At 44.9% G+C, this 27,648-nt stretch overlaps 1 protein-coding gene across 1 annotated transcript in view; it reads right to left on the bottom strand.

The window, feature by feature from the left end:
* The window catches only part of LOC119464389 (tyrosine 3-monooxygenase), a 42,900-nt gene extending 15,744 nt beyond the window's left edge, over window positions 1-27,156 (bottom strand). The window contains exons 1-7 of the mRNA XM_037725333.2: window positions 27,076-27,156; window positions 11,840-11,953; window positions 8,744-8,845; window positions 5,541-5,727; window positions 4,403-4,491; window positions 2,996-3,063; window positions 1,829-1,879 (exon numbers count right to left, since the gene is read on the bottom strand). Coding sequence (XP_037581261.1) covers window positions 1,829-1,879; window positions 2,996-3,063; window positions 4,403-4,491; window positions 5,541-5,727; window positions 8,744-8,845; window positions 11,840-11,953; window positions 27,076-27,141 — 677 coding nt within the window. The 5' untranslated portion in view covers window positions 27,142-27,156. The remainder of the gene's footprint in view (window positions 1-1,828; window positions 1,880-2,995; window positions 3,064-4,402; window positions 4,492-5,540; window positions 5,728-8,743; window positions 8,846-11,839; window positions 11,954-27,075) is intronic.
* Window positions 27,157-27,648: the final 492 nt, after the last annotated feature.

The raw sequence follows: 27,648 nt of genomic DNA, 5'->3' as shown, positions 1-27,648 counted from the left end.
GAAAAAAAGGACAGAAAAGAAATGAATATTGCTTTCAACTTCAATTTTCCAACATTATTCAACATCCAGCAAATTTTTGCAGTGCGGACAAGGCGCTTGAAAAAAGCTTGGTTAGATCTGTGCCTCAGGAAGCTGGCACACAGCGGTAAATGTTTATATACATATATGCAGGCACCAATACTGCAAGATTTGCAAAAATATTGTGGAGCTTGCAATGCGCGAGAAAAAGCGTGCAAACAGTAAAAATCGTAGCTATCATACAACTATAAATTTATATCTAAATTCACTCTATTAATGCAGTAAAAAAAAAGGGGGGGGGGGGGGGGAATGGGACAGCAGACTTGCGCGACCTTGCAGAATCACAACCCAATTTTCAATGCTGTTTCTTTCGGCCAGTTGCACTGAAAATTGCAGTCGCCTGTAATTAAATCACACGCTTAGTTTCCTGCGTGTGACTCATCCGCTGGTCCACTCGTTAGAAACGATGACCGCACATAACGCCTTTGAAGCACTTCCTTAAGGACTTTTTACGAAGGCTTTTATTTACCCACGCACAATTAACTTTTTATGCGCATCTGCTATAATGTTTCCCTCATTTCCACAAAATTTGAAGCCGGGGGCTGTTACAGCTCTTCCAGAACAGTGGGCTAAATTCATCGCCGTTCGAAAAACATTTTTTAATGCTCCGGAGTGCCTGCATTCAAAATTTACTGTGAATATTTTAATTAATACACACACTTTGAATTTTTTTCTACATATCGTCCCGGTCTTTCTCCTTATTCCGTTTGTAAACAATGTGCCCCGTTTAGTTCACCAAGGACGCCTAAGACGCGCCACGTATTGCGCATGAAAATAGAAACAAAAGTATTCATTAACTATTTGCAACGCTCATAATTAAGCCAAAAACAACTTTCTCCACACATCACAACATCACAAGTTGCCTGCGCATCATTACCCGTATTATTCCCTTCTTGTCCTGTCAATATAAAGTCGGTGAGTGACCTAGTTCTCCCGGGACACCGTGATAACTCGCATACAACTTTTTCGATCGCTTATAGCCGCGCCAAAAACTCAAGCTCAAGCTTCGCCTTTAGGCTTCGCCTTAGGCTTCGCCTTTAATCTTCGCTCAAGCTTCGCCTTTAAGAGTGGAACGCGATAGCATTCAAAGATTTCTGACTGCTCACGCTTCCCTGCAACTGCAGCTTATGTAACCGTAATTTTTACCGAGAAACGCTGGCGGCGAACGCTATGCACAAAGGCGAGCTAGCTTTCTGGTTCTTTTTGTTTTCTTTCTCCCGCACGGCGGGCGCCGCCGCTGCCGTGGATGCGCTGAGACGAGCGCCATCTGGATGGTGTTGCAAGGTAGCGCGGTGCGCGCCACTCTGTGATTGCTGGAAACGCGGCCTCTTGTGTGGGCCGATCCCGGTGGTAGTGCACAGCCGCGCCAAAAAAATTGCATCATTTTCAGGTCTCTGTTATTGTTTCGCACTTTTAATATTTAAGTTGGAGAAGATTTAACATAAAAGGCATGCGCTGTCGGTGTTTTGGTTCGTGACATATGTTTGAGGGCTGTAATTCTCAAAATTCCGAGCAATAACTTTGTCAAGAATATAAGACAGGGTATGAGCAACTTTAGTGATAGAATGGCATGACATATACATATATACCTAAATATATACGGAATTTTGCGCTTACGGACAGCGCCGACACCGGTTTTTCTGCGACACTGGGCCCTTAACGCTTTCGCGTTAAAAGCTTCGCTGTGAAACGCTGACATGCTTGGCCAGTGCGGTGCGGCCTCTTCGTCGATGTGTGCTCGTTCACTCACCAGGTGCGTACTTCGTCCGGCGTGTACTCGACCTTCGGTATGGGCTGTCCCCTGCGGCAGGAAAGGGAAGCCGATGCACATTGTACGGCGAAACAGTCCCCGGTACACGACAGTGGGTGATACATACAACAGTAGTGATACTTCGCCCTGAAATGCGGCCATCTCTTGCGACTAAGCATGGATGGATGATCGGTAAAGCTCACTTTTAAATAATAATGCTGTATTAACGCCTATTAAACTGATGATGTAGATCATCGGGTTCCTGTGCTCCAAATCTTCGGTTCGAATTATCGTCCAAGTCAGCGTGCTGCGCCTGAATCTGGTAGAGAAAAAAAAACTGTCCAGGGGCCAATGCGCCTATGGCACCCGGTCTATACGCAACGCCATTATAAAGACTTACTGAGCGACAAAAAGGCACTACCTTGCAGAACAGCTACCGGCCACCCTGGCACCACAATTGCTCGTTTCCTCCTTCCTGAATCTCGCAAGGGGTAATCCGAAACCGCTGGGGGAGTCGTTTGTCTTTCAGTGAACACAGGACAGGCTGATGACATTTTCTAACCGACTGATTCACTTAAAATTACCTTGAGCTTAGCATGCGCAATAAAAATTTCGCGCGCACTTGTCTGGGGGAGCTTTCGCGTGCGTTAAATTGGTTTTCAGTAGTGTAGCAATAGGGGGGGGGGATATCGATTTCGGTTACAATCTTCATTTGGCCTATGAAGCCTTGCCAACTTCATACGGTCAAGCTCTTAATTCTGGACAATGGGCTAAGCCACGGTATAGTGCCTCGGACAGCCTGGTCGAACCCTCGATAAGGGGAGCTATCTTTTATAAAGCGACCTTGTCATGGCTTTGTCATGCTTGAAGTATTAATTCTATAATTAATACGGTGACATGGTAAAGCTATGTGGTGGTGGTCACGAGCAGGTGGCACGTTGCCGCATTACCACACCGTCATTCTACCGTGTTATCATACTAGCTTAAGACTAACACGCCAAGGATATGGCAAGCTATAGGATTAGCTATAGAACAGGCCCCCACACCGAAATGATCACCAGCATATCTATACCTATGTTCAGTCTTTTCTTCGCAATGCGTTTTTCATTTCTCGTCCTTAACAACTCGATCTTTGGGTTTTCGCGATGTACATTGTGCAGCACTTACTGCTTGTAGTCGAAGGCAATCTGGGCGATCTCCTTGCGGCGCTGCCGGTACGCCGGGTCAGAGAAGCCCTGGGAAAGAACGCGCCCCACTCGTTCAACCACTTCTGGGTCTGAGAAACGTTCCGCGAACGGTGAATGTTCTTTTGCAGACGAGATACTTCGTTGCCAATTTTCCCAAGAGGATGTCCTCTTGACTCAAACGCAAACCTGTCCAACATAATTTCAGCGCATAGAATAACGCTATGGTATGCTTAGTTTTGCATACATCATGAGGCGCTAAGTTCGCATGAACAGAAACGTGAACGTCGTCTCGCGTGGCATCTGAGTCGATAGGTGTACGCTGCTGCACCATGCTAAACGTCTGAAATGCGAGCAGCGGAGTGCGTTGCTCGTGGAACATCACAGTTGGTTCTACATGCACGTTCGTGCCCTTTGCTTTTCGTTAGGACGCGCAGAATACACACGCTTTACTGTTCGCATTTCAGTCGTTGAGCATAGTACGCTTCTCGCAAAACCCGATGATAAATTACACTGCATAAGGTACAAAATAAGGCCTCGAATAGAATATGCTTACAATAGCAGGATATACATAAGCTAGATATGATACAAAGGAAAGCTGTTAGATTTATTTTCGGTAAATACAAAACGTGTGACTCCGCTACTAAGCTCATGCAGGAAAACTGGCATTTTAACATTGCAAATGCGTCGGAAATAATGCTCCTATAGTGTTCTTGCATAACATATTGAAAGGTAAATTAGACATGCCCATACCTTCATATGTTCAACACCTAAATATCAGAAAGTCTCGACACAGTCATCATCATGCACTAAAACCGATATTTCCTAAAACCAATGCATTTAAACATAGCTTTTTTTTTCACAGACAATTTCCAACTGGAACGCGCTTCTTAAATCCATTTTTGAAGCGACTGATTTTCAAAAAACACTGGAACAGATGTTGCTTCAGCCTTCTTTGTTCGTTGCCTTTTTTTTTCACGTGTGAACTATTTGTGAAACTCGTTTTTGTGAATGCGCATTTGCACTAATCTTTGTTTTGACATTCCACTCCTGCTTGGGCCTAACAGGCCTGCAGTATTGTAAAGTAAAATAAAATAGTTACGTACAGGAACGTCAGCTGTCGAGGTAATCAGCTGTTAGCACTCTATACCAATGCGTCAACGACGCTCAAAAAACGGTGCCTCCTGCTTTTCCTTTCTAATGAGCATGAGCATGTGTTGTTGCAAGAGGCAGTAATAAGACTCTGTGAAGGAATTTAAGCATACGTTTTTTTTTTTTCAACAGTGCGTGTGCGAAATCAGCTCACAGAACAAACTGTGATGCCATAAGGGTATGTTTGTTGGCTTTAAGGATGTTGCATGTGCTGTTAAATTGTTGGCATGTGCCTCACCGGATGATCACTGTCTAGGTCCGGTTCAAACTTGGTCAGCACGTGTGTGCAGAAGTCCAGGTCGGTGATGTGCAGCGGGAACCAGATGTCTGCGTCACATGCGAAATCACTATTAGCCATGCAGGCGCCTTTCACTTAGGGGACAGTGAAATAGAGCGAGTGACTGAGTGGGCCAGACAGCGAACTTTGGGCGGGGGCAAGTAAGTGAACTGGCGGGTGACTAGACCAGCGACTGAACTAATTAGTCAGTGAACATAGAGCATTGTGCCGCGCGCTAATTTATGTACACATGGCGTGGTTTTTAAGGTGCGTAAGTGGTCGACAGCAGCACACGCTAGGTAGCAAGGGAGCGAAGCTAAACATCCTCTTCTTCAGGAGAATACAAATATCGGACTTAGCTGCAACTACTCTGAATGTGTCGGTGGTATAGTGTGTCGGGCGCAATAAAATGAGCAATTACCCCTTACTATCGCACATACTTACTTCTACACAAAATTTTGGCGCCCCGAGATGAGTCAATTGAAACGGCACTATGAAGTATTCTTACATAAAGGCTAGTCTAAAGAAAGTATGGCAGCCTCTCTCGCACCCGGAAGCAGCTGTAAGCATACGATTGTTTCGCCGATAAATATGGCGAGTCTCTTCGGTGTCCTTTTGGCACCTGAGGCGAGTTTATTGTCGCAATTCAGATTTATGTAAACACTGCGCACTTAAATCACGAGTACACCGTCCTGCCACTTTGTGTAGCAACTTCAAGGACAGTCGAGGCGAAAATTGTCAGGGCATAAATAAAATAAACGGTAGACAGGAAGAAGAGACGTCCCGTTTGTTTCGCGCTGTATGCTGCCGAACCAACTATAGACTTGATTGTACCTTAATCAAGTCTACCTTGTTTAAATGTGCCTTACTTGACACCAAAGGTTGAGGGTTCGAGTGCCTTAATTAATTTCGCCCTAATTAGCAACAATGGTCGTGGGTTCGAGTGCCGTGATGAACTCTATCTTAATTAAACCTGCCTTAACTCACTCCGCCTTAATTGACGTCATCAACTGCCTGGATTGGCCCACTGTTTGACCTTTTGGACCATCGTGGTCTCGCCAACGCCGACTACGCGAGATTTTCCGCCTCGTGAGCCTACCTCCTGCGAGCGCGGAGCCCACGTCCTTGACTACGCGCATGTCTCCGAGGCCGCCGAGAGCCAGGGTCTTTGCCAGCCGCAGAAGGTCATCCCGCACCATGCCACGGAGCGATGCGAATGCCTCGAGTGGTGCCTCGGCCGTGCGGCCCGTGCGGGTCTCCAGGTGCGACACGCGTCCGCCGCAAGCCTGCACGAGCGCCATCTCAGTGACCACGGCTGCACATGGCACTGTACATGACAGCAAAAGACTAAACGATGATAAAGATCCCTTTGAGATGACAATCTAGCCTGCTTGGTCTAATCAGGTTTGTTACATCTTAGACAGTCTAGCCTACTTTAAGTTATTTCTCGTCATTAAAACCCATGTCTCTATATTGGAAAGTTACTTATGCATGTAAAGACCCCGTCTCCATCTCGTCACTGTTTTTTTTTTTTTTTTGTTCTGTTTTCACCACTACTCTAAAGGCCTCCTTGCTTATCTCGACTACTGACCGATTGACGCTTCCGTCCACTTTAAATCCAAGCGCTTCTGGAAGGTGTACGCTACCTACGGGTCTCACTGGGCGAATTCCTTCGCATTCCATTAGGATGTGCTGAGTGGTGTCCGGATATCTGCTGCAGCATACACATATCTCATTTTGTTGCGAATACTTGCTCCGGCATGTCTTTGTCCTTTGGCAACTAGATTGAGCCTCAAATAGCAAGGCACTGCCATTCGTGTTATCGTACGGATTTTCCCTTCTAATTTCTTTCTCCTCATTCTTGTATATCTCCATGGTCTTTTTTGCTTACATTCTTTGCATCCGATTCACTGTCTCTATTTCTCTCACTTTCTTTCTGATGACTGCTGGTTGTCTATTTACGCTTTCAAATACCCTGTACTTTGTTGCCAACTTTCTTGACGTCTTCCTCAATTCTGTGTCCAAGCTTTTCAGGTGCAGATACTTGTGCACTTTAGCCGCCCGTTTACTATGATCAATATTCCTGAGCATTTCTTCAAAATTAATTTTGCTCCGCGCTTCTCTGACTTCAAACGAGGTCCAACCCATGTCACCCTGCACTGCCTCGTTTGTGGTTGCGCTATCGGCTCCCAAAGACAACCGACCTACTGATCTTTGGTTGACTTCCTACCCTGACAAGATATCGGATTTGAAGCACATAATGGCATTTGCGAACGTTAGCGCTGTCACCGTTACTCCTATCCAGATTCCAAGCACCACCTCATACTTATTGTGGCCCCACAGTGCTCTATGTTTCATTATTGCTGCATTCCACTTCCCTTTTTTTTACAGATTATCTTGGTGGGTGCTTGAGTAATTCTTTCCTTCGTTTATATATACTCCGAGGTATTTATATTGCTTGAATATGAGTATGAAATGCTGTTGAATTGACACCACGTAATTACTCGTCTCTTCATTGAAGATCCGAATTCCCGATTTCTCTGTGCTAAACTTAAGGCCTAGATTTGTCGCTGCATTGCCACAGGTATTCGCAAGTGTCTGTAAATCTTTTTTATTGTCCGCTAGTAGCATAATGTCGTCTGCATACATCCGTCCGGGGACCTTCTGTAGCATCCATTTGGCCATTACGCATGTAGGATAAGTCAAACCCTAACTCACTTTTTTGCAGTCGTCTATATATGCCCTTAGCATAAAGCGTGAATAATGGAGACAGAGGACATCCTTGCTTCAGTCATTGTTGAATTTCCACTATTTGTTACATTTTCGGCCTTTCAATATGATTTGTACTCGGTTGTCTCTACATATATTCCTCAGCAGCAGGTCCACGAAATCGTCATCTATGTCTTCGTGCTTGAGAATATCCGATAACAATTCCCTATCTACGTTGTAGTAGGCTCTCCTAATATCTGTAAATGCTGTTCATAAAGGTCTGTTCCGAGCTACTGAAATCTCTGTGCACTGAGTTAGTACAAACATTTTATCCTCTAAGCGTTGGCCTGGTCTGAACCCATTCTGTAGTTCCCCCAGTACATCATCTTTTTTTTTTTTTCACCCACTCCGACAGTTCTAATTTCACAGCTAGAGATGAATGGATGCGTTTCATAGCTAGAGATGAATGGATGCCCTTTGGAACGGGGCGGTGGGTTGCGCCACCAAGCTCTTGTTATTATATTGCCTAATGTCCTACCTGTCATCAAAAAAAAAAAAAAACGCGAATTCCCACTACCAAACTTTCTGAACCCCCTTTCGGTACTTTGTTTTTGTATTCCTCCGTTGTCTGTCGTTTCCCTACTTTTCTTCCACCAATCTTCCAATCGCTTCTTACTAATCTCTATCGAGGACATGGGTACTTTTCTCCTGCTCTTGCTGAACCCAGGGGCATTCAAGGAGGCCAGAGGTACCCAAATCGACCACTGGGCAGATATCTTCACATTCTAGTAGAACATGATCTATCGTTTCCCTAGCTTTACCGCAGCAAGCACATGCGTCTTCGTCCTTATTGTACCTCGCTTTATAAGTGCGCGTTCCAAGGCATCCTGATCTCGCTTCGAAAACTAAGGAGCTTCCTAGGGAGTTATCAGAAATTGTTTCTTTCCTGATTTCGTTTTTTCCTCTACTGAGAACACTTTTTTTAGAAGCCGCGTGAACTGCTGAGTAAGGATGGCTGTGCGGTGAGAGACAATGTTCACCTTTATTTCACATCAGAGGCGCGATCTTTCAAGCTTTCTGTGGTGTAAGGAGATAACGAACAAACGACAGCAGGACGTTATCCAGGAAGATTTTGAAAGGGATTAACTGAGGAATAAATGTGTAAACGAATGATCAATGTCGTGGACTTTATGAATGACAGAAGTTGCAAGAATATGTTTTATGGAAATTTGGATAGGTTAAACTCAGGTTGAAGCTCGTTGTTCATGTAGGCTGAAATAGTACATCACATCAACAAAGAGGAAGAGCATCCACAGTGATCACACTCTAACAGGACTTTTCGTCTTACGTTCACAAGATAGGAGGTTGACGGGGGCCCTCGAGGTGCGTACACCTTACAAAACAGATCGTAACCATGATGGTGCAACAGAAAATAATTATTGAATGCAGTACAATAAAGTATCTCATTGAAACCAACCTTAGACACTTGGCTACATCTGACCAATGCCCTTAGTGAAAATACGTTACAGAACAATCGCAGTGAACTGAACTGAGTTGTCCCTGCAGAAGAGTGTGTAGTTACGGGTGACGTACCTCGACCTCCTTGAGGATGGTTGCCAAGTCCTGGACGCCCTTCTTGAGGCCAAACACGACGCTTATTGTCGCATCCTCCGCCACTCCTCCTACGGAAAGGATCTGCGCGCGCACTCCGCCCAGCGTGGGACGAAGCCCGTGAGGCACTCTGGCACACATCACTGTGGTGTACTTCAAGTCGCGGTACTTACACGAAAGGCTTAGAACCTTTCTAAAACAAGGTTCATAATGAGCGCGCTTGCTACCACTTGCAGACTGAGACGCCGTATGTCCAAGGCACACTCATGTTTGACTTAATGCCTGGGCCGTGCGGATACAGAATTTCTGACACCGCAACTTATGTTCCCTAGAGCGCTAAATTGCATCACTGGTACCATGCACGCAGACTTGGGGTCATCAGATGACATGAAGACGGCAGGGGCTGCTAAATATCTAACAGAATGTGGGCCAGTACGTAAAATTAGTATGCTGCCTTCTAAATGACTACGTAAAATATTTCAGCGATATAATGTATAATATCATCGCTTCATTTTTCTTTGCATTTACATGAACACAGAAACTGCGTTTCTGGGCGCGAAATAGTTGAGATACAAGAGTAAAAAAAGATGAAACACAGCTCCGTTTTTACCCTAAAGTTGTGTTTGACTTCGACTGATGGCTACAATGTATAGGCTATGCGTTCTATACTAGCGCTGTTTGAGGCGAATGAGCTCCTGGAACTCTTTGGGTGGGCATTGGCTTGATTGATGCAAGAGAAATTTCATGTCTGGCACTAAGCGAGTGTCGTCAAAACTTAAAGCCTAACAGCACATAAGCTCATTGACTGCGCCACTGTGGCACGGGGTTACGCTTTTTTGGAAGCCTGATTAGTCCGTGCGCCGTTACAATAAGGACAATACAGAGCTTTACGATGTCCATAAACGAGTTACTGTTTACAGTATACTCCATGGCCTACCGTAGACGTGGACGGCAGTAGCAACGCTGGCAGCGACATCTTATGATGCTCTGCCCAATTACAACGCCTCAGACATGTTTTTTTTTTTTGTTACATGGATGTTCTTGTCACAAAAAAGAGTGTTTAAGTAAATGTTAATGATTATATTACTGCCAACACTTTATCGCTTCTAGCCTGTTGCCTCGATTTCGCGAAGTACCGAATCTCGGCTAATAAATTCAAACGGGGAGTTTAAGAGATGGAAATTCTGCTTTTGATGTTATGTGGGGTTATCTAGTAAACACACGTCAGGGTGTAGCCTATCTTTTACTGAGAAAATAACTTTCCGCATGGTGCTTCCAACGATGGTGAACACTCCACGAAATTCGTTCCGCTGCATCCATTCAGGTGTATAAAGTGAAGTCGCTATCTCTGCAATAACGACTATGTTGTAGACTGCCACAAGATGCCAGACGATTTACCTGCCATGTGCATGTTTGTTCAGTGAGAAAACATGCGAATACTATAAAGGCATTGTGTTGCGCTAGATGTCTGTTTCAGCAAGTCAAGATATCTCACCCGGGGTAGCAAGTGGTGTGAGACTAATTCTGGTCGTTCTTATCTTGCATTGAAGGCTGTCTAAGTGCAATTCGAATATTTTTCTTCGGGAAGGAAAATTCTGGCTATAAGAGATTAAACCAGCAGCTCGTAGAATATGGCTTGTGATTGCAATAACAGCTCTGAGTCTTCCTGTTAAACTCTGGAGCACAAGATGGCGCCACCAACGTCGCTATTGCCATCCACGTCTCTCGTAGATAAGCATTCCGCAAAGGGTAATACGTTTGCGGACAAGCCGAAAGTTTATGGTCTTCGTGACCACCGGAATCTCTCTGTGGCAACTTTTTGTCCACAACAACAAACGGCAAAGCAGTACATCACAGCGCGGCACTTGTCACAAAAGCGCGGGCACAAAACAATGCAGCAACGAAATTATTATTTACGATTCTGCCAGGAACGTCACCGCACGGTGGCACGATACCACAGCCATACATTCGCACAGCGACGTAACAGCACTCTAGCAAATCGCCATTAGCTCTGCATGCACAAACTATCCGCCTTCGATAAGAATGCCCGTACAGAACGTACCACGATATTTGGCAGGCATGGAAATGAAATTTGGATCCATGAAATGTAAGTTGCGCAGGATAAATCCAATTATTAGGCCACCAAACGCCTAAACAAGGTATATTAGTGTAGACTATATAATCAGAAGAAATATTATAGCCCGTCGTAGTGATCATTGTAATTGTTGTGGTTATTTCGTCCCCGCCTCGAAAACCATCGAAACGGTTGTAAACCATCAACAAAACGGCATAGGGTTTCGGGATATTGGCTGTTGTGCACTTCCCGTGATGAGCAGAGGATGAATAATTTGGTCTCGTGTGTCTCTCTTAGCGCTTTGCGAAAGAAATACAATAAACGCCAATTACATGGTAGCGGCTTAAGTTCGACACCGAACAAATAAAAAACAATTCGAATGCGTTGTTGCGTTTCCATATTCGATTTCATCTGTAAGCATCACCCAATTCAGATTTCAAAACACACATTTGGAAGTGTTCGATGCTTAGGAACCGGCTACAGGGCAATTTGACGTCAAACTTCCGGCGTTACAAGCATTCTGAAAAGTTATTTTCTATGCAGATAGTACAGTACGCTCCAGTGTTAAGGCGAACGCTAAACCTGGTATTTCAGGAATAATTACAGTTCAGTTTTGACGCGAAGGCATCGCGGAAATAACATTTTACCAATAAAGCTTGTGGAAACTGTAGTCACTCGTCCGCGAGTGATCTCTTTCTAAGGAAAGTGGCAGCAACGTCTGGACTTCACCACAAGGTCTACTCATCGCATCACATCAAGTAGTTTTATTTTTTTCTATGAGGTTGATGACATGTTCAAGTTACGTTTGTTTGAATACTAATTAAATGTTCCTTTTAACAGTGAACGATACGGCCCAACTAAGCTATCAGCGGGACCTTGGTTTGCGTAGTTTTCTCCGTCTGCTCCACCTTATTCCGGCGCACCATTTTCCTGTCCTGGTGAACAGCGCGTTCGGGATCAGGAGGGCAACGAGCGAGGAGGATCCTCGCCGAGTGTGTACTCACGTCCTCCAGCAGGGCCTCTTCATCCTGGGACCGTAACTTCTGAGCCTCTCGGCGCTTCTGCGTCTCGAACTTGGCATCGTCCAGCAGCGAACGACGCCTCGACGGGTATCCATGCTGCGACACCACCACAAGGACTCAACGCACACACAGCGGCGTCACCACCGAGGAGTCATCTACAGAAGTTACTAGACGGAACTCTGGTGCGGCGATCATGCGGCTAACATGGGTGTGTTCCAATTATGGCTGGCATTGAAGACAGTCTACTGACTGCTCAGAAAACACCTTCGAATCCAAGTAATGGTACGCATTTGGAAGACGTCTTTGCTACCGGACGCCACCTCTCGTTGAAAATTTAAAAAAAACTACGAAAAGCGCGCATTATCCCTGGATTTCGCCGCTTTGCGTGTGCGAAGCTATGAAAAAACACAGTAGCTTACATTAAGCATCTTGTTACATCTCTTCCATTAAGCGCATGAGAAAGCCTGACTCCGTTTTCCTGTGCGCGGACGATCATTCCGTCGAGTCTCCATGCATTCTGCTCATCCGCCAGCTTTGAAGAGAAAAGTAGCCTGCATCGTTTTCACTTCGATCATGTCTTCGCTAAGCTGCCTTTTTTTCACGGGGGTGCGATTCTGGACAGCGCCAAAGTCCGCCATATTGTCGAATTCGCCATCTTGTCAGCTCTGATTGGTCCAGAGGGCCGATACAGCCTCCCTGATTGGCTGAAACTGCTACCACAACACAATTTGACGATGTCCAGAATGGAATCCTGACAGAATTGGAACGAGACAAGAGGGAGCTTTAGCTCAGGGACTCCTATTTAAATGCATGGGAAATGATAAATCGTGTTTCTCGGCAACCACTGTACCAAATTTGATGAGGTTTGTTGCACTTGAAAAAAAGAAAAGTTAAAATCTAGTGACTGCTAGAAGCGTATTTTTTATCCAGGCCGTACATTTTTTTATAAAATTGTTGAAAATCGCTCATCTTCAGAAAACGAAACTATGAAGCTTACTTCAACTCTGTAATTCAGCAATGCAATACGATATTGAAATTCTGTAAATTGCATCTAATAGTAAATCTAGAACGGGCAAATTTCTTGTATTACACATGGCTCTCAAATCCACCGCTACTACGTGAGTAGGACATTTGCAAAACCTTGGTAAACATTTTATAAAATTCATGTAAGATATAAATTATTTTTTAATATTTGTCCGCTTTGGATGTTGTGACGGATGCAATGTACAGGACGGCGATACCTTCCTTGGTGCAGAGTTACGAGTTTGTAAACTTCGTGCTTCTATTTTTTCCATACTAACCAATTTTCGGCAATTTTTGCAATATAATTCAGGCCATAAATCAATATTCCGATTCAAACAGTCCCTAGAATTTAACTTTCTTTCTCAAGTGCAGCAAATTTCATTAAAATATGTCCATTGTTTATCTCGAAAAAGCATTTCTGCGTCTTACATGCATTTGAACAGACAGCATCGGAGTTTGGTTCGCCGTCTGCAACAAATGTGGGAACGAAGCCCATGTGAACGATGCTTAGCACGGATTTGTCTAATCTTCGTGCTTGCGCCTTCAGACATTCTTGGGTCGTTATTTATTAAGCTGTATCTTTCTGAAATTTTCAAGAGGTCATTCTAAACACACGAAGGCATCACGTTCCTGCGTACATGCGTAATCATTGCAAATGGTTACATTTATAACGCAGTACCTTGTTAAAAATGATTCATTTGCAAAGTCGCACAAAGCCGTTTGAAGACGGAAGGGTGAGGTTTAGTCAAATCCATGTAGCCCTACCCATAATTCGCATGCTGAGTGAACCGCCTTATTTGCAGGTCCATGGTACAGGGTCTAGAACCTCTAGCACCAGAGCGCCCTCTAGTAATTTCTACAGGAAGCTCCATGCTTACCACCATCCGACCGTCTATATGCACACACGTACATACACAACACAAGAACGCACGCTGACTTCACGATGCCAACACCAAACATGCCTCACTCACGTCTTGCGGACAGAATTTCGTTTGTCTGTCGGACGCTGCAAGAAGGCTATCGCGTGTTTTGAGACGTGACGCATTCATCTCAACTGAAACACTCAACTGGAGCAGGGTGGTCTAACGGACAAGTTTGCGGCGCTGCCTACAATGAATCAACTGGCCTTACAAGCTTTAACAGAGCTAATCGGCACCGCAGTTGAGCATTTAGCCTTGCAGCTTTTAATAATAATAATTTCACTGCGTAGTTGTTAATGTGCAAAGCACTATATGTGTTAGCCTCTTTTATTTTGTTATGCAGAACGTTTCGCCGCCTTCAAGTTTAAACTTAGGTACCTTTCCATGCACGAGAGAACTTTGGTATGAATAGTATATAAAGTGAATAGTATATAAATCGTAACCCTCATGATCGACACCAATAGTCATCCATGTAAACGCCTTCGAATGATTCCGATAGTGGTGACGCCCTCTAATACATGTAAAAGCGTGGCTGATGTGCAGAGCGGTGGAATTTCCAATATGTTTTCTGCGTTCCATGCGCGTGTACGCTTGATCCCAACTCGATCTTACTGCACTTACCTTGAATTTCCTACTTGCAAGTTGACATTTAACACGAACACATTTTCTACCGCTCTATATTTGTTCATTTGTGTAACTCCATGGAACACCACATAGAGCTTGCAAGTAAAATTAACAAAATATAGACCTAAGACAATTTCTGACATATAAGTTTATGGAACAGAAAACTGGAAGGTTCGTATATTGAGCTATCTTTATTTATGGTCAAATAAATCAAAATATACTGGTTTGGTACAAGAATCACCAGCCTATTTGGTGCCCCCCGCAGGACAAAGGCCCCTTTCAGTGATCTCCAATCACCCCTGTGTTGCGTCAGCTGATTGCATGCTATGACGACGGATTTCCTAATCTCAGTACACCACCCCATTATCTGCCGTCCTCTAGTGTGCTTAAAATTTCCCTCGGAACCCATTCTGTTACTATAGTAGACCACCGGTCATCTGCTCTTCGCATTACATGGCTTGTCTATAGTTCCTGTCCTTAGTGTTCACTATATCAGCTACGCGTGTCTCCTCTATAATCTATACTAATGTCTTCCAGTTTCTTAAAGGATTCGAAGTTGTAAAAAAGTGTAACACTCTTCCCGCGTGTAAGAGGATGAGACTTCGCAAGCATGAAGGTTACAAAACAAGATATCCTAATTTAGTACTAAACTTGATCTCAAAATGCCACCCTGACGTCATCTAAATCTAAGTACACAATCGCCGTCAGACTTGGCCCGCACAATGAAGACACGTATTTAGCGGCTTAACATTAGAGCAGGCGGGCTATAAGGAGCAAACGTTGAATACATGAAAGTGGCATTAAGATAGCCCATTACCCCCAGCACCCTCTGCAGGAGAAGCAAGAAGGAGCTTGAGGCGTGTTTGGGTTAAGTATGACGGAGGCCGTACGCGAGAGCTTTTGCTTTCCGCCCTGACATGAATGCTACCGCCGTGACCGAGAATGAGCAAATAACGGTACTGCCGAAAGAGTCACCTTTCATATTGCTCGACATCTTTCAAAACTTTCTTCGTCGTCTCTAAAACACGCGATTGATTGATTGATTGATTGATTGATTGATTGATTGATTGATTGATTGATTGATTGATTGATTGATTGATACGTGGGGTTTAACGTCCCAAATCAACGCTGGGGTTGTGGCAGTCGCCGTATTGCAGAACTCTGGATTAATCTTGACCACCAGGGGTTCTGTAACGTGCACCTAAGTCTAACTACTAGTATATTTACTAAGTCTATTACTAGCATAATTACTACTAATATTTATTTTGCATTTCGCCCCCATCGGAATACGACTACCGTGGCCGGGAATTGAACACGCGACCTCGTGCTCAACAACAGAACGTCATAGCCCCTAAGCGACCGTGGCGGGTATGAAACACGTGGTGCATAGAGAAACGCCTGTGCACGCAGGTGAAGGAGCTACACTGTACAAAATAAACAAAAAAATTTTTTTTCAAGAAATGTCGATGAAAGTAGCAAGACCCTGAAGCCAGTGCGCCAACAAGTAGCGACCTTGGGCAGAGGCAAAGCCGGTGTTCTACTGCTGCTCTTTTCGGACGAGGCCAAGGCAGTGGGTTCACCGGAGCAGCGCCTAATTCGAGTCTCCGGAAGCGAGCACAAAGGGGACCCGTCTCTGCGGGTGGGCGGGGCGCCTTTGTTCCCAGTCTCGGAAGGGGGGCTCAATTGTGACGCCCGCGCTTGTGAGAAAAAGCGCGCTTTTCCATTCCGTCATCGTCCTCCTGGGCCAGATTTCACGCCTTTCTGCCGCCATGGGTGAGCACACTGCGCTCGTCGCAGCCTACTTGCAACAAAAATGAGCCTCAGCGCGGATAGGAAAAAGCCGAAGGCACCCACCGTTGGCGTTAGGATAAGCCTCTAACACGCGAATCACCGTCGGGGATGATTAAAAAAAAAGGAGATTGCACGTGGATATAAGCGCAAACGCGAATTTTATATTAGAAATGTGACCTAAAGGAGCACGGTCGCAATATTTTCGACTTGTCGTTTCTTGAGTTAGAAGGTCACTCAAGAGAAACACTAAATCAGCTTATACTGGTACTCGTAGAAAACATTAGCGTTTATTACCGGAACAGAAAACGAAGGCCAATACTTCAATTCATTGAATTTCGCGACGAAGCTCCAGCGCCAGTACGCCAGTGCGATGTCGCGGATTTCAAAGTATATTCTCGTATTTGGCCCTTTGTGGTGCAATAAGTGTCGTTGAAATTCTCGAAGTTTGATGAAAAAATTCGTATTGTTGGTTGTGGCACACGTGTGTGTGTGTGTGTTGTGTGTTTCATATGTGCCTCCACTCCGTCCTCGTCTTTTTCCCGCGCCGTTTATGTATCTATTGAAACTCTACGTTCATTCTTTGGGCCTTTTAGAATACAGTGTAGTCAATCTTCACCGAAGTGAAGACCAAGTGTGGTCATGAAAAAGAACGTCTGCTAGTTTGTTCCTGTAATATACCAATTTCTTTCGTATTTGCTTTTGCCGCTGTTATAATTATGAAATGTATGTGTTTAATCTATGCGGTAAAACAATATCTAAAGGTCAGCGCACGAGATGAAGTTGCTATTGCGCTTCTTCGCTCGAGTATCGGAATTATACCGGAAAACTGTTTGCTACACCGTGTCTCTAAAGTTTTCTTCTCCGCACATGTACATTAGATGAGGCAGAGCACGCTTTACAGGAGCTTGAACGCGCTCGAAGTTGAAGAGTCTAAAATGGCACAGTAGCAACAACGATTTTCGCAGCTGCATTTAAGCTAAATTTGCTAAATTTCTATTCCGTGAGGTTTATATAAAAGTTTTCACCCTCGAGAAAGTAAATAAATTTAGCTAAATTTCAACCTATTCCCATCATCTGGCTGTGTTGATAGGGATTGCATTCGCTTTCTAAACGCATAGATGCCCTCTGAAATGACGTTGCTTCAGCTGGTACGTGAGGCGACTTTAGGTCCCCGCACTGCCATGATATCAGGTGCCGCTTGGCGCAGAATATGGCGCCACACCTGTGTTCCCGCTAACGACCTAAGTACCTATCTCCACCTAAGTACCTATCTTTGTCAGCAACATTGTTTTTTTTATTTATTTATTTATTTATTTATTTATTTATTTATTTATTTATTTATTTATTTATTTATTTATTTATTTATTTATTTATTTATTTTAAGGGTTGGTTCTCACAATACATGGGGTAGAGGGTCAGCGATTAATCACGTAATAATACATAAAGAAAACGTTTGTGAAACTGGACAGTGCAACACGGGTACATTTTGAAGCACTCTTTACGCAAGTACTAAATATTCCGTTGCACTTTAACTTTCAAGCAAAAGCGTGATGCTCCAATAGACGCAATGCTTTTCGGCAGTGTGTCTAACCTACCTAACACCAAAAAAAAAAAAAAAAAAGCGGTTAGTGCGGGTGTAAGCGGACGGAACATAAAATGCAACATTTAAGGGTTGTCTCTGCTCCAAGGCACGGTAGGTTGGTTCGACACGCAATGTAGTCAGCCTCCCATCTTTTTGGGCTTCTATATTTGAATATACAAGTGCCTTCAATAACCACTCCTTCATGCGAAAATGTCTGGTCGCTTTACATTTGACAATTTTCGAGGGTTGTTGTACCAGTAACACCTCCACCTGCACATCTATCTCTCTCTCTCTCTCCCTCTCTCTTTCCCTTCTATATCTTCCTCTATCTCTCTCTTCCTTCCAATGAAGTAGGTCCACTTTATTAAATTATAGAGTTTTACGTGCCAAAACCACGATCTGATTATAAGGCACGCCGTAGTGGGGGACTCCGGAATAATTTGGACCACCTGGAGTTCTTAAACGTGCACCTAAATCTAAATACATGGGTGTTTCCGCATTTCACCTCCATCGAAATGCGGCCGCTTTGGCCGGGATTCGATCCCACGACCTCGTGCTTAGCAGCCCAACACCACAGCCACTAAGCAAACACAGTGGATAAGTAAGTCAGTTTTAATTGAACAATCAGAGCAAACTTACTCTCGATCGGGGAGTACTGAAACGTCTCCATAGTTAAATATGGGGCAAGCAAATACTTCCACATGAAGGAGTTTCCAACACTCCGTGTTCGTCGATGGGTCGCGCCTAAAGATGCAGTCGCGGCCACTCGCTGGCACGTGTCGACTGTGCCGTTACCCAAACTGGCCAGCGCCAACGGCCGGCCTGCTCTCGGAGAAGATCGACCGAGTGCGTCGGCGGCGGAGTCAAGAGGGTGGAAATGGCCGCTGCTTGCGACAGCAACTGACCTCCGGTGCCGTCCATCTTACTCGGAAGCGAGCCCGCTCCTTCCGGTTACGCTCGGTTGCACACCCTCCGATCCTGGTCCCCGCTCTTTCTTTTCTTTCTTTCTCGTCTAAACCTTCTTTCGCTTCCTGCCCCCGAACTGCAACGCCAACCTTATACTAGCGCGTGTGTTTGTGTCTATGTGCACGTAGCTTTTAGGGCCGGACGTCATCGCCGCGACGAATAGGGCAGGAAAGTGCCATTTTCTGCTGCCGCTCCATCATCGCCAGCAGCGCTCGGGAGCGACCCGCGCAACAGGCGACTGCGGAACGGTGGCGCGACCGTAGCCTGCTTTCCTAATCCTTCCCGTCGAAGCCAGCACCTGAATGGTGGCGGGCGGGATTGCCAATATGGCTCCGCGCTGAAGGAAAGCGATGAAGACGGTTCATAAAGTTTTAACAGCCCGAACAAAGAAAGCGCGAAGCCAGGAAAAGACGCAAGAAAAAAATTGACTAGAGAAATTCGGGCTTCCAAAATACCGATAACCATATACTTTACAGCGAAGCTGCGCTATGACTAGGATCCCGGTATTTCTTCGTCTCCGTCGACAAGCCACGCACAGTTAGGACGCCTGAAGAGCAGCGCGAATACGATGAGTGACGAAAGGAACAGCAACGTCACTATGCACAACGGCGTTGTGCTCAGGCTCGGCTGGACCCAGCTCAAGGCTACGTCAAAGTGGTCTATCGGATCGTATGATACCACAGCTTCGTTGACGAGCCACGTTCATCAGCGTGGATTGGAGCCCAAGTTTTTACATTTATTTTTAAGCGAGCTTTTATTTGCTCCTTCCCGGACCCCTCTTTGGGGGTGCAGGCTACTCTCTTGCCGAGTGTACAGCAACTTGGGCCCCTCGGTATGTGCCGCTGTGTATATGTCCGAACGGGCAACTTGTGTCGCTGGTTACGTGTCTGAATAGGCAACTTGAGATACTGCATATGTGCAACTGGGCATGTTCCAGTGGCATGCCCAGTTTTTATACAGTAGTAGAAACATTCCTGGCCAATCCCTCAGAATGGGTATGTACCCCTGGGTGGGTGCCCCATTAAACAAGAAGTGAAGTCGGCGACAGAAGCAGCCGAGGGAGCAGATAGAAGCGAAGGGAACAAAACGGGACCAGAGCATGCATTGAGCGAGGCGCGTTGAGCTACTTAGAAGTGGAGTGAAAAATTTCAGTAAGCGTAAAACAAAGATCCTTGGCTCATCCTCCATAGTGAGTAGGAACCATGCTTTGGTGGCGCATCATCAGCTTGGCTTATCACCGCTTTCACACACGTGCGTAAGATCCGCCGTTTCTTTTTTTTTTCCGCTATTCTTTTGTAGCATTGAACTCGTCAGTAATGTTAATCGCTGAAGATCTCATGTGCATTTACAGTTCTGGCGCCTGCTACTTTCCTTTCAGGAATTATATGGCGCGCCGAAATACGCATGGCGCTTCTGATAGTCCTGAAAGCTCCCGGCACGAACCGAGAAAGGAAATGCGCACATGATTGATGACAATTGCAAAACCTAAAAAGTGTAACTTTCTTTTTTAATCTTGGGCTAAATACATTTTTTCCTGTAGTGAAGGATGCTAAATACGTGACTAATGGAGTAAACAGACAATACGCCACCTAATCAACTTTTGTCCTCCAGCAAAATAAATGTGCTATTTCCGTTGTCAATGAAGCAGGCGCAAAGACTGGTTGCTGGCACAAACTCGGTGTTACACAGTAGCGTGGGCTCTTTGTCCTAAGGTTTACTTTAGTTTTATAAAACTGGAAGTGAAAGAAATTCGTCACCTGTTACGAACACCACATGAAGTAGCTGATACCGGGGGTCACACAACGACATGCGAGTCGACCGATCGATGGGAGACTCCGTGTGACACAACCTCTCATCTTTCTTGTATCCGCCGTTTCTTTCCAAGCTTGAATATCTCCTCTCTGTAATGTACTGGCACTACTGGCCTCTGAGCTGGGACGTGGAGCCGGGGGGATGCAACGCGGATCAATCATTCACTCGGTGGCGTGCGAACAAGTCGCTGTTCCTTTATCCGAACTGCCCCTACTTAACATTTAATAACGAAGAAAGCAAGGAGAGTCGCTTTGCCGGCGTGAAGAACGACCGACTACGATCGCTTACCTTGAACAAGCGTATGCGAATTTCTCACTGAATCACCTACCTCACCAGCGACTATGTCGGAACAATAGCCGCGTGGAAAAAATACATGCATGCAAATACAAACAGTTTGCATGCATTAGGCACGGAACGTAATAAATAGTGCTAGTTGGTTCATGTGACTTCGTAACACGCTCTGGTCCAATGATTCCTATAGGCATCGTAATATTTTGCAGAAAACATCCCACATCGATAACAAAAAGAAAGGAAAAAAGGCTATTCTCGGAAATTTTACTGTCAGCAATGCCAATCACATGGCTTGTGCCGCAGATAAGTGGTTCTCTCTCTGATATTTTACAAATTTCCATGCATCAAAACCACGCTGACGTTAGGCATCTGTGCTGTAAATTTGGAACCTACCGCCTAATGCGTATAATCTGTCTTTGGTGCTCGAAAATAGTGTTCAAATAATATGTGGCCAAGTTTTAAACTATTATGTTTGTGAATTAATAAGTACGAAGAACCAAATGCTGCCTACAACATCTTGAATTGTTGGCAGTTCAGCACAACCTTCGATTCGTTGCTAAAAATTTCAGTGGGAACACGAAAAACAGACCAAAAAAAGTTCACCGAAGATTACGATACTCCCTATACGTGTTTTCATTTCGCGATATATTGGCTGGCGCGGACAATCTGTCTCGTGCGGCACGTTGCAAACGGAGCGGAGTGCCGCGCGACTGCCTCGCTAATCTGGATAGCCAGCATGTGACACGTCGGCGCGAATCACAGCAGCAGCAGCCGCCGCCAACAAATCTACCAGACGACGCACGCTATTCTGGCGCCATCGCACTACGCTTTTCTTCTCACGCTTTCGCCATACCCTCCTCTCCGCTTTACTCCTCGCGTCTTTCTTCCCCTGCCTGTGTTTCTGTCACCATTCTTCGTGTTGTGCTTGGGCTCTTGGATTCAGCACGCTTTAGAATGAAAAGTGCACGCATTGTTAGACACAGGGGAAGCGTAATTAACGAAAGAGCCGATAAAATTATGGGAGCGAATGTGACCAAGCTGATGAAAACGTTTCTTTCATTTTAGTTTTTGCCTTTGCCTCTAACATCATGCGTCAGTGTTGAATAGAATGTTGAATAGAATTGAACTGAATTGCAGCTTGCGGTTATCTGTTCTACACGCGCTTCATATGACCTGCCCAACTCTATTTTTTACACTTGGTCTCAGCTACTACATCAGTCAAGCTCTTTTGTGAGAGTGTAATAGAATGTGCGCCACGTAAAGGACAACGCAATCAAGGACGACATAATATATGAGGTGGTCTGATTTCGGTAAATATGCAGGCCTAGGCATACCAGCTGGCTAGTTCATAAGCCAGTGCTTGGAGGTCGCTGGGAGAGTCCTTTGTCTCCTGCATCAGGCATAATATAGGACGACGACGACTTGTATAGTGCTTGTAATTGCTGCGGTGATTGTGTCATATATTGGAGGCAACAACAACAACAATTACGCTCTAGGCTTCCTGGGCACGCGCCATTCAATTCAGGTATCTATCCTGCGTTCCTTTCTACACAGTAGTAGAAACATTTTTCCAAATTATAGCAAATTGAGTTTTGAAAGTAATCAGTATAAAATGATATAATCTTTAGTATCCACAGGCCTATTCTCACTGTTGTGCGTGACCATCTTTTACGAAAAACGACTCTTGACTGCTTACACGTTTTCCGTCAGCCCTCTTAGGGCGCGTTCACATCGGGGCGATTGACAGAAGTCGCGCGACAGAACGCTTCTGGCGACCAAGGAGCGACTCACGGCGAACGATGTTCGCACCGGCGAGCGCGAACTGCCGTCACCACAGCCGAAAAACACGTGATGGGCGCCGTTCACGCCTTCTCGCACAACCATCGCTGCGTCAAATAAACCGACAGTGTATTACGACGACCTACTCCTGCGCTCCTGATTTATTCAGTAGGTTTGAGATTGCGGCAGCACACCTACTGAACCGAGCAGCTAGCGACCGACCCAAAGCGGTAGCTTCTCGGGCATTTGCACCCAACTTGGTCGCATGACCTCAGCGAATCGGCAGTGAACGAGCCCGCCATAGAGAGATGTAAATTTAACACATTTAGCCTGAAGAAGCTTATGTGAATTTCTCACTGCGTCACCTACCTCACCAGTGACTGTCAGAACAATAACTGCGAGAAAGAAATACTGTACTATGAAAACAATTTTGTTGCTTCACAAGCCATAGCAGTTAAATTATGCAAGACTTCCGAGCAGATAATTCGACCGAAATTAACAGTATTATTTTATGTTTGAAGCGTTTCGACGAATGAGCAGCCCAGCTACTTAAAAAGATACCGAGCGGTAGCTTATTGGACGACCTCCTTGATTATGCAATGCTTGCAGTTTAAGTTCAGATATATTTCGAGTAGTATTGACAAGGTATTGATTTTATTTGTTATGTTAATGTCGCACTAACTACACATCATCCGAATACCTGTGAGGTGATATCGCTGTGATTCCCTAAATTATTTTCATGTTGAGAAGTGAGGTGTACGATATCGCAGAAGCGGCGACTGTTTATTATTTTTATTGTCGTTGCTATCAGTCTCGTAGCGATAAAGTTCTCAGCGTTTGTTTTGCAAAAGGTTTTTACTGTCAAGATTTCATCGCATGGTCAAGCGAGCATTCAAACATTTTATTGCCCACCAATTAAATCTCTTAGCATGCGTACGTACTAAATACAACAAATAGCAAGCCCATAGAAGCTGAAAAAAAATATAGCGAATTATAGGTAAAAACACCACCAGCGCAATATCTGCTGTTTCACACCACATCACAACACTCGCAACAGACAACAGCATGCAGTCGTGTCGATAACTGAAACCAAATGATAACTCATCCTACTAGTACTGCGTATTTTTTTTTCCCGAGTTTGTTTCACTTTCACTACATGCACGATTATTTTGCACTACTATAACTACATTTCAAACACGATTTTAATAATTCTCCGTTCGACGAGCCCGTTTATGAACTCTTGAAGCCAAAGCTTGCTCAATGTAACCAAATAACTCGCACCTCCAGTCCACCTTTTGAAGACTGTATTACGAGAAAAAACGGCACCATTTTTTACAGCTGCAACTTCATAGCATTCGTATTTTTCGCAAGCATCCCAGTCGAAATCTTGTTATACCCCCTTCTGTCACGACATACACATTTGTGTACGCGACTTATGTTTGGAATTTCTGTGCAGTGGTAGCAAGGAATAGAACATTAAGCTTTATGCTAACTTGAACGTTCTACTTAGCTAAAGTACTTTCATTTTATTTCTGAGTGGAACGTATCATTGGTGACGACACTCATGCTCAACAGTTTAGAATTTCGTCGCCTCATCACCTGTTTGCGGCGCAATATATTTCACAGCTAATTAAATCGGGCACCTTATATTGTGCATCGCACCCACATATCCCACCGCACTGCGCGTCCATTTCAGATTACTCGGCCTCTTACCCGCATTACAACTTTTTCAGGATCCTTCTTCCCACGAGCAATTGTCGACTGGAATGCCCTTCCCGGCGAAGTCGCCGCCATTACATGCCCATCTGCATTTCTTGATGCCGTGACCACTCATATCCAAAGGCATGACCTGTACTGATTTTCATCTGTCAAATATATAACCCCACCCCTTATGTAATACCCCCTGAAAGGGGTCTTTAAGGAAAATAAGGACACTACCGTGTTTGACGGGCCGTTCGACGTGGGGTGGTTCGGTAGCAATTGCGAAATCATTTTTTATTTCCTTTCTAGTAATGTTTGCAGCCAATAATTAAATTTCGCATGTAGTTCAAGCGGTTTACTAAATTTATTTTATGAAGAAACGTAGCATGACTGACTGTTCAATAAACAGATTTTCGATTACTCTAACTATAATGAGCCATCATAACATGCATGCACAGAGTCATTCTACCACCTTGACTTGATTTCAATGGAGTGTGCAGCACCTTGGCCCGAAATTATGTAAATCTCGTACATTTATCGACGGTCGTTCATAACTCGAGACTGAAGGGAATACGAAACCACATTTTACCGCTTGGCTGATCCAATAGGCCACCTTTCGTTCACTAGTGTGCCGGCAGCTTACGCCATTCAACGTTTAGATTCCTCCGCCCTGGCAGAAGGAACTTCAGAGGCAGATTTAAGCTGTGCCGCCTTCTTGTCTACACGCGTTTACAGTTCTGAGTGTCACTGAATGTTACACGAATTCTTGAATACAATATTCCGTTACTTTCTTTCGCAGGCCACCTTCATTAAATGAAATACTGGGTTATTGGAGTAATAAATTGTTCAAAGAGAGCACATAAGGAAAGCCTAGTAAAATATCTACAAATAACCGTGCAGATTATCTCCCCAGGCGTAACAAGTCTGTATACGGAACAGCCGCCACAGTGTGGCTGCATTGAAGAGGAGGAAGACGACGTGCTCCCGCTTGCTATAGCGTCGCCATCTTGGCCTCTGTTGGCTTCCGTGCAAATAAATTGTAAACAGCCTTGAGCATCAGCTTCACGTAACAATATCATTGCATAAAAACGATACGGCTGCATTCGTAATTGACCACGCGCAGAATCTATTTTGAAATGACTTTAGTTAATAATTGTGAACAAGAGTGCATGTTACATACGTGCTTCGTCGTTTAAGAACATTACGTCTAACAGTAATTTGTTTTTGTTTCTTTTTTTAGCAGACACGCCATTCTTCTGCGCGAATCTGGCTATATGTTCTGGCACTTTTTCCCTGCCAATATGGATTTCACGTGCATACATTAAGGGAGGCAAAAAAGCGGCCTGCGAGTTCAAGCTATTATATCCTCTAGTTAATTATTAAATATTGAGGTTGTTGAAACAAACGATTACTTTTGCATGGACTAGAAGCTGTGATATCGGGAGCCTCTCGGTATCCTGCCTACCATTTTGTGCGCTAATACACACTGGAGGCTGCAAAAAAAAAATTTTTTTTTCGCGTTCAGTTTTTTTTTTTTTTGGAAAGTTCGCCCAACAGCATAAACTATTAAATATAGAAATGTAGGCCGGTTTCGGCGATGAACATCAATAATGCTCGATGGTTGTTTCCATAGAGCCAAGAATCAGTCCGGTGGTCGCGTGGGATGAAAGCCCACTGTTTGCAGGTAGCGCCGTCGTATCTGGTTTAGACCAGGGCATGTTCACAACATGTGTTTGATTGTAGCCGCGGACGCTCGAGCTGGGCAACATGGGCATGTATCCGCAAATGGTCCACGGAGGTGTTGTGGCCAGGCACAGGTCACCGATGGGGTAAGTGCCGCCCCCACACGGAGTCTCCGCAACACCACCTCCTTACATGTCGGTATACGCATTACAGTTTACAGTATTCCAGATTGTACCAACACTTTCTGACGCTCATGTCGATCAATGCACGTAACTATTACTATAAGTTCCGAATATGTTCAACTCAGTTGCTGCCGTAAAGGCGTCGGCAGCAGTATGATAGGAATGTACATTACCTGCACCATTTTTTTTCCTTCGTTAAGGACACGTGCACAACACAAAAATGTTTCTGACCGATTATGGCAGAACACAGCAGCACGTGTTGCCGCCGCCAGGGACAATGATGCAGTCGGTATCCATGTAGCCCATGTACCGCAAACAATAATCGATTGAGTGCTACTTGTGCGGACAGGCTAATTGATTTTGCATGCAAGAAATGTCTATATTACAAGAAGCAATAAGCTACATTTCGGCCGTCAAACTAAAATTCTTTTGCATTTTTCTCCAGTGGAGCGAAAGAGCAATGTACAAATACCTAAATAGCTCAGTGAAGTAGCTTAAACATAGTTTTGACCACCACAAAATGTCAGCGAATGCGGCTTCAGAACCTAAGAATGTCTTTCTATGTTCAACATCGCGGTTATAAAACGACATTTCATCTGCCAATATAAAGTTATTTTGAATCTATATACGCATTTATATGTATCAAAGTTACATAATTTTGTTCGAAGGCGCTGCAGACCCTGTGACTCCGCTGAAAGCAATTCAAGGTGGCAGGATGATCCTTTATGCAGTTTCTATTCAGTCTTCGCAATTACAAAATCATTAAATCTCTGTTTAGTCTACAGTGAGTCATGCTTTTTTTTTTTTTTTCGTTGAATTTTACAGAATGCAAACGAACTGAGCATGATATGTTGGGAGGCATACCTCTACGCTGTAGCTCTTGATGGCGAACCGGGCCCGGCCAGCAGAGGCGAACGTCGGCACAGCCATCGCGCGCAACAGGTGGTGGTGGTCAGCGTCGGGCTCCGGGGGGTCCCGTCTCTTTTATGGGGCCGGGGGCGGGCCACGCCGGACGGCGATCGTTACGTCGCGCGCCCCGCGGAGCCAATCACGGGGGCCGGCGCATCCCCGCGCTTCTCACGTTGCCTGACTGTCCGATGCAGGGGACACTTTTGAACAGCGAAGGTGTTTCAGCCAGCCGTAAAACGTGGGCGTTTTCTTTTTCTTTTTGAGGCGACCCGCCCGAGCTGATCCCGTCACGTGTCGGTTTCTATTTCACGTTTCTGCGACATGGGGCCCGATCAAAGTTTAGAAAGCTCGGTTTTCAACGTTCCCCTCAATGTTGCCTAGAACCAAAGTACAGCGAAACACCATCAGAATTGGAGGACGCTTAAACTTCGCCTTTAAGAGTGGAACGCGATAGCATTCAAAGAACCCTGGCTGCTTATCAGGCATTTTTCTCGTATATTCAAATTACAATCCGACGCTACGACGTCT

This window comes from Dermacentor silvarum, chromosome 9, assembly GCF_013339745.2.
Source record: "Dermacentor silvarum isolate Dsil-2018 chromosome 9, BIME_Dsil_1.4, whole genome shotgun sequence".
Classification (NCBI taxonomy): Eukaryota; Metazoa; Arthropoda; class Arachnida; order Ixodida; family Ixodidae; genus Dermacentor; species Dermacentor silvarum.
Note: the sequence above shows the minus strand (reverse complement) of the source record. Positions and strands in the feature narration are given on the sequence as shown.